Here is an 8,043-nt window from a genome sequence, read left to right on the forward strand (position 1 = left end):
AAAGAAGAGGAGGGACAAACACTTCCTTCAACTACTATGGACGAGTGGCACTGAGTGTCCAGATCCATTGGCTTTCAACTCCTTCCTGCTTTGACCACATAAAAACCTATCATGAGCAATTCTAGTGTGATCAAAACTGAGAAAAACGGAGGTGGGAAAGCCAGGTTTCAGAAATAAAGGCAACAAAGCTTTTCAATTATGTGCCAAATAAGTTCTTACTGTTATTCACGCCTTTGTTTCTGACAAAAACTATGTAATGGGAAGACGACGGTTACCCACATAATTTGAATCAGCCAGAGAAGGATGGTAAACAGAATACAGTTTCGCTGGAGCTAGAAACATGGTCTAGGGAGGGAATGTTTATGCAATCTTTGCTCTGTCTGCAACTCTGTGGAAAGCATGATTATTTTTGGCTTGAGTCAGTTGCAACTGGCAATTTATGTTTTAAGTAGGACAGGAGCAGGTTAGCGCACATGGTGACAAAAAGAGAGGTGTGCTGGGATCCCTGGGGAGCGGGTACCTGAGTTCCCTGTGACTATGGAAAAAATGGGCAGAATTGCTGAAGGAAGAAGGTCAGTTGGATGGCAGAGGGCAATCGGAAGACCCTCAAGGCTGTTAATCTAGTTTGAGGAAATTTCTCAGAACCCAGAATTTGCATCATAGCATAAAGTCCTAGGCTTCTGTGTGTATATGTATGATGTACATGTTCTATATATGTATGGTTTCAACTGGTTTAGGTCACTTGGGCAACATTTGGTTTCTAGAGGGAACTTAAGCCTGGAAGGAAGGAAAACAATAAGATCTAACTAAACACCATAAATGGTTTTGAAAGAGAATCCTAGAGTCTTTTTGGATTTCACTTGAATCTTGGCTCTGTTACAGTGAAAGGGACACCAGTTAAAAAAACAGCAGAGAGTGAAGGCAGATTCCTTGGACATGAAGCCTGCTTGCCAGTACCAACAGGTCACCAGCAATAGCATGCTGCTAGGACTTGAGAGTTACATTTGAAGCTGACATTTCCTTTAGAGCTTTGAAAAGGTATCTATACCAAGTACTTGCCCCCATGGCTGAAGAGGAGGATGCTCTCTGTGGCACACTACACAGATACAGCGTACAAAGAAGATCTCTACACAGACACACAAATGATCTTACCAGAGCCTGACAGGAGGAAAACTTTGGTTTCATTTTTTAGGGGTTTATTTAAAAATTAGATCAGAGAGATTTCTAAGACAACCATTCTTTTAAGTGGACTGTTGATTCAGTATTTCTTTCCTTAAAAGAACCTGTCTTTTCCCTAGGAAGGGATGAAGAGAAATTCCTTATTCTTATCCTGAGGCCAGGAATGAGAAATGACATGGAAATGAGAAATACAAACATACTCTCCTTCACATCTGGAGAAAGAAAAAAAAGCCCTGCATGACAAAAATGTGTGAGGAAGATAGATGTTTTTCATGATGCTGCATCTGTATGCTCAGGAGGACAGATAAATGGCATACGAATAGCGCTGCGCTCCAGACAGGCTGGCACTAGAAACTGCTCTCTGCCCCCCTCAAAACTGTTTCAGGACAAGACGGCTCACAATTATTCACGCATTTCTTCATTTAAAAACATCACTTCTTTATTTAAAAGGAAAAAAAACCATAATGACCCTCCCAACCCCTTCCAAAAAAACCCCCAATAATAATAATAATAATAATTATAATAAAAAATCCTATTAGAAACAATAAGGAAGCACTGAGAGTTTGAGTATTACACTCTTCAAGTATGCTGTTTGGATTTTTTTTAAATCTGTGAATATACATATATAAAAAAAACCTTAAAAGTGCGACCAAGGGCTTCTGCTTAAAGATAAGTATTTCAAGGGCTACTTCAAAATACTGTAGCACGACTGTGCAGTTACTGTGTATGGCATGAGGCTTCCACTTCATATGCTTAGCAAAGTTAGCCAGCCTTATAGAAAGTTATTTTAAGTCAGGTTAGCACAAATGGTGAACCCAGACGCTGAGCTGGGAAAGAGATCCACACATTGTTGTTTTTCTCTTGTTAAGGAAAGAAACCACTCTGAACGCATACATTTGGACATGGAATGTGAGCAGACTTCACAGTAAAAGTTTAGTGTTACAGGTTTGCTGTGGTACCATCATTCAAGGCTGTGCACTAGATTGAGCTTTGCTCATCTTAAGCTAACCACATTCTCTTCTTTCTGACAGGTTTAGTACAGTAGTTCAAGCCACAATTTAAATTGCCCATTGGTATGCTCCAAATTTCTGTATTTTATTTATTTTGTACACTTTAAAGAATCTTAAGATTTGCATCCAAAGAGAACCATGCTACATAAAAATTATCCAGGATTCTTGCCAAAAAGAGTTCTTGAATAAAATCTAAAAAATACTATTGCAATGCATCTCGCAGAGAAAAAACGTTATTCTAAATGTAAACAAATTCACTCGGACACTTTAAAACTTCAGCGGAGTAGTTGCTGACTAATCTTTGCCACACTTGCTCACTGAGAGCGCCGGGAGGAGGGGGAGGCAGCCAATTCCTGCATCTGGGGGGAGACAAGAACCGTTCCAAGTAGCCGGTGATGGCGTCCCAGTGCTTCCACAAAAAGGCAATGAAAACCACTATAAATAAAGTGCTGAACGTCCTATTGCGAGTCTTCATAAGGGGCACGACACAGTTGGCCACAGTGGAGACGAAGACGAGGAGGACAGCCATGACAGCCAGGAGGATGTTGATGAACTTCCCCAGCAGGTTCCTGGCCGTGGCGTTCTCCAGCCCCTCCAGCTGTACCACTTGCTGCTGCTGCTGCTGCAGCTCCATCTTGGAGATGCGGGTCTGGCATGCTTCCAGTGCCTCCTGTCGGCAAGAACACACCGCTGGGTTGCCAGCACCCCACAAGTCCACCCCAGTGGCAGACAGCCCATGGCTCATACCTTACTGACTAGGCCAGACCAGGGCCACCCTCCTCATGCCTTACGCACCTTCTGCAGGACATGAGTCACTACACTGATTTCATACCCTGCAGCAGGAGTAGAGGAAGCTGTGCCATTTCATGTGACTGAGGGTCAGGAGCCCCTCATTAATTAGGTACTGCCGTTTGTAACATACCACGTCATCTCATTTACAGCGGAGAGGCTCGACAGAGATGACAGGCTGGGCAGAAGTCAGGCTTTGTTAACACACACATTCAGCTGCCACTTTGCACTGTCAGCTGCCTGTCCCTGCACGTGGTGCAATGGTCACCTGAGACCTTACCGTCCTTCCTGCCTTGCCATCAGACCCAGAGCGAGGATGCTGCTGACAGCCCTCAGCAATCAGACAGCTTTTGGCCAGAAAGCAGGGGGGGGGGCTACCCAATGAGCCGCTCACTTCAGCTTTGGTTTCAAGAGAACACTGAGGGGACAAAGGTGTTGTGTCCAGGCAGCACTCCTCCTCCTCTTCTGGGATGCGCATTCCTAGAGCCTCCCATTTCCATCACTTTTCTTGCAGCGGCTTGTGCTTATCCGACCCTCTGTGAGCCCATTCAATTCTCTAGTCAACCTGGCAGAAAACTAAGTCAACAAAAATAACTAACCAAAAAGGCTTGGCCACATTCTGCTTCCTTAGTGAGCTGAATGAGCTCAGGGAAAGGTTTGAGGAGCACCAGGGCTGGGACTGCACAGCTGGCATCACAGGAGGAAGATCTCCTCCTCCAGACTGCAGCAAGCTGTGGCATTGGCATAGCTCCAGATGACACTGCAAGGGTTGGAGAAAGGAGATGTCTAGGAGAAGGGCAAGAAGCATGAGATATATGAAACTGCCTCTAGGAAGAGGCAAAGCAAAAGTACGTGGAAGGAGAAGACTATCCTGTACAAAGCAACATCTCTAAAGCACCGTTGACTTGGGGGTGAATGTTTTCAGACCTTTTCACCATGCTGAACCTCAAGTGGACCAACCCAACCCACAGTACAACACTGGCTACCTGCAGCGGGTGGGCTAGGGGTAAGGAGGAGCATTTTTAAGACAATTAATGCAATGAGACGTTTCTGCTCTTGGAGATACAAAGTTACAATTTTTCCATTAATCCTCCCTCAGAGTTGCTCTTCCCAGACCTACAGGCCTGAGACCTAAAGGCCAACTTTGGATCACATCTAGAAGTCTGCAGCAAGCAGCAGTCTCTCTCAGACTGACCACTGAAATAGGAACCAGGACTCCTTGCCTACGGGCTGAGCTCTGTCACTGTTCCTCTGCAACATCAGCCCATGCTCTTAACTAATTTTTCACGCAAGAAAACTTAACGCTTACCTTTTCCCCAGCAATGATGGGGAATAGTCTGTCCCAATTTGCAAGTTTACACTAAAAGCGCTGAATCATAAAATGAACATTAAAAAAAGCTATTGAGAAATCCCCACTTCAATTTAAGTTTTCAACCTTACTTCTTCCTGCCATGTTAAATTAGAGAGGAGAACAACACCTGAATATTGTAACATTCCCCCAGGCTAGAGCTGTCAGAAGCCATGGTACCACTGTCCCCAGACACAGATTTATTTTAACCTTAACTTAAAGGTCATTTTCACCTGTTACATTTCTCTCTCATTGCATCATGTCTGTGGAGGTCAATGAAACATGAGGGCTTCTCTTCAGTTATGATTCCTGAAAGTATGGAGCAAAACTGATCAGCCTCCTCTAACAGCAAGCAACCTGGAAGGACATTGACTCAACTGGACTTGCAGCTGGATCTACAAGTGTGCCAAAAGCACAGCCTGCTCTGTCTCCAGAGACAATCACCTGTCTGAAGCTCCTCAGGGACAGGAAGAGAACTTTGACCTACAATTCTCTGCTCACGCTATAAATATCTCACATCAGCGATGAAAACCGAGATGCCTGCTAAAACTAGCACAAGTATTTAAAATGGACAATACATCTGTTTCTGAATAGGCCTTTCTTTATAAAGTTTAGCGGCTGCTCAGATCATTTCCCAGGTCTTTTGCTCTGTGGAAGGCCCTCCAACTCCATAATCTCTGTTTCCATAGCTTTGGTCTTTTACATACTGAAAGAAACTTCTCTTTTAAAAATACCTCCTTATTTGGGCAAAACCAACAACAAGAATTGTTTCCTGACTCAATGCAGTGGATACACAAAGCCATTTTTCCTTAGACATATGTGACCATTGCTCTAAAATTAGTGACACAGAAACACACCCTAAGGTCAGTTTACTGGGAATGCTACTTGTAGTAATGGAAAAAAAGTGTTCAGGTCATCAGTCTCTAATACCCTACAAAACCCTGTACAAAAAGCGGATGCAGGCTTCCACTTTGCCACAACTTATTTAAAAACTCTGCTCCGGACCAAGTGGCAGACCCCCTCTGCAGATGAACTTGCCTGCTGGTGCACGGGCACAGCCCTTCTTCACAAAACCCGAGGGTCAGAGATGGAATAAAGGCCCTTTCAGAACCCATCAATATGGAATTTAGCAATAAAGCTACAAGGATTAAAACCAAATATTGAATCACAGAAGTATTTCAAAAGCGAAAGAGTTACAGAAAGAGCAGGTGGAAGACAGGACTTGATTGTCCTTGTTTCTGTCACCCACCTGGATGTCCCGGGCTCGCTCGTAAGACTGATAGGCAATTTTCTCCTCCATGCTGGCCAGCTCCTGTTTTAAATTGAGGATCTCATTCTGGTGGAGCTCAGTCAGGTCATTTAGCTGCTCTTCGAGTCTTTCACATCTAGAAGTGATATACATAGTACAGTAGCGTTAATGAGAAGAGGATGGCAAAATTACACCAGTAACAATTGAGCAATGAACATCATAGTCTTTTTACTGAAAACTAGTGTGGCTACCTCAGTCATTACAAAAGCACACATTACAACATAAGGCCCTCTCACTGGGAATTAAGGAAATCCTTTCTACCAGGTAAGGTATGTTAATCCTGTTTCTATCCCGGGGAAAAACACACAGAGTGGTTAAATGACAACTGTCAAGTGATGCAAGAAATCAAGGACAGAATTAGAACAGAGTAAGTTATTCTCCAAACTTCTGCGTAAACCAAACAGTTCCCTTCTAATACCATAAGCTCTTAAGCATTTTCATCTACACTTGGAACAGTAACAGGCATAAAAATGATACAGAAATTAAATGTGACCGATGCCTCAGAGAGCATGATGGTCCCATCTGATCTTTACATGTGAGGTCACATAGATATCTTTGACTTATTTTTAATTTCTCTCTCATGAATGATTCAGCTTAACCAGCAAAGACCATCGTATTATTTATAAGGAGGGCACATGAATCATTAACACACAGGCTGATTTTTCAGTTTGCTACTGGTGAATGGACTGGGAGGAGTCCTAAGAGGGCTGCCCAAAAAACTGAGTTACGGCAATTCTGAGAGATGCAGTTTTGTTTGTCATTGAGGGAGTTTTAAATTGACTTCAATGATGGCTCCATAATGTTACTTTAGCACTTTCAAAATACATTAGGGATACTTTGCATTTGTATGTAGCACTTCATTTTTGGAATTCAAGTCTAAATTTACAAGCAACTCATGCTTCAATATCCTTTTAAAATCAGGCAAGTATTTGTATTATTTCCAAAAGGTAAACATACCCAGAGAGCTAGGCCACAGCCCAAGGGTCGGGAGCGGCAAGTTGGGCACCATCCATCCCATCCTCTTCCATCATGCTTCCCACTGGTTTCTCATTCTTGGTTCATTACGAGCGACAGCTCTGATGACAACTAAGGTATGGGTACAGCTATTGTGGCTGTTGGGGTTTTTCCACTCTAATTTCCACTGACTGTCTTCTCATTGTAACAGCGTGTAAAAAGCTTACCGTATAACTCTTATCACCTGACCTTTGATACTAATAACTGAGAAATTTCTAAGGAATTCAACACAGAGATAATTCCTTGTTTTAATTTCAGTTCCCCTCTGACTCCATCTGAATTTAATTTATACACACACACACATAAAATGAATAAACAATATTTATCTAGAGCAAAGAATTTAATTACAAGTTCTGAAACTAAGACAAAAATCCCACTTTTTTTTTTTTCCCCATCAAGATTTTTGGTGCTTCACAAGCTGAATATTCAGAATCTGTAGGCACAAGCTAGCCTTTAAAAATAGTCTTGGGGTTTTTTGTTTTTAATTGAAAAGTCTGAAGAGAATTTTCATCTACATTCCCAATGCAATATTGCTTTAAACTAAGGAGGAGTCAGACATAGCATGACAATTTCCAGCAATGAAACACATGTGGTCAACCAGTAGTGAGACTCAGACAACCACCAGCTGACATGGCTCAGCCCAGAAAGGTGCCACAGTAGCTAGCTGTGCAACCAAGACGGGACACACAAGAGAACTGGTTTCCCAAGAACGACAAGCTGCAAACAAGGGAATATCCATGTGAAGACTGGCTAATGAAGAAGGAGCCCAGTAATTCATATTGCCATTTGTTCCCACCCAACTTAAAAAAAAACAAAACAACAGCTTGCCAACAACCAAGAAATCACAACTAAACCTGCTCTAAGTCCCAAAGGCAGCATAAATTACTTGAAATATATACAGTTTGTTAATATATTACAAAATCCTCCAGTAGGTTTATTACACAAAAAGGGACTTGAGCATTTCTGAAAATGTCATGATTACATCTTTTAACCCCCTCCCCACATAAACACCCTTCATAAAACAGCTGTTGCCAGGCAGCTTAAATCCTGTTCTTTAACAAGAAACAATTGTATTTTAATAACTTCAAAACTACCTCAATCTACAGGAAACACAAGGAAACCCTGCAAATCCGTATAGTTAAGAGTTTAAGCACAACATGATTAACAAAAGGGTTGGCTCCAGTCCTCCCTGCCCTGAACACAGGACTACCGGCTTGTTCCCGAACCACACTTCGTTTCCCTGCTTGATTCCAGAGCTTTTGCAGTTTGCACCTAAGAATCATCTGCACTTTCAGAAACTGGCGTTAGGCAACTGCTGGAATTGGGTTATTAAAAAAAAAAACCAAAAACAACCCCCCCCCCCCCCCCCCACAAAAAAAAAACCACCCACCACC

The 8,043-nt window shown here is 42.6% G+C and overlaps 1 protein-coding gene across 2 annotated transcripts in view; it reads right to left on the reverse strand.

Annotated features, from left to right (window-relative positions):
• Nucleotides 1-1,682: 1,682 nt before the first annotated feature.
• The window catches only part of TMCC1 (transmembrane and coiled-coil domain family 1), a 98,807-nt gene continuing 92,446 nt past the window's right edge, over nt 1,683-8,043 (reverse strand). For both annotated transcript variants that reach the window (XM_009320103.1, XM_009320104.1), the window contains exons 3-4: nt 5,576-5,711; nt 1,683-2,859 (exon numbers count right to left, since the gene is read on the reverse strand). In XM_009320103.1, coding sequence (XP_009318378.1) covers nt 2,428-2,859; nt 5,576-5,711 — 568 coding nt within the window. In that variant the 3' untranslated portion in view covers nt 1,683-2,427. The remainder of the gene's footprint in view (nt 2,860-5,575; nt 5,712-8,043) is intronic.

The sequence above is a fragment of the Pygoscelis adeliae genome, unplaced genomic scaffold (assembly GCF_000699105.1).
Source record: "Pygoscelis adeliae isolate BGI_AS28 unplaced genomic scaffold, ASM69910v1 Scaffold302, whole genome shotgun sequence".
Taxonomy (NCBI): Eukaryota; Metazoa; Chordata; class Aves; order Sphenisciformes; family Spheniscidae; genus Pygoscelis; species Pygoscelis adeliae.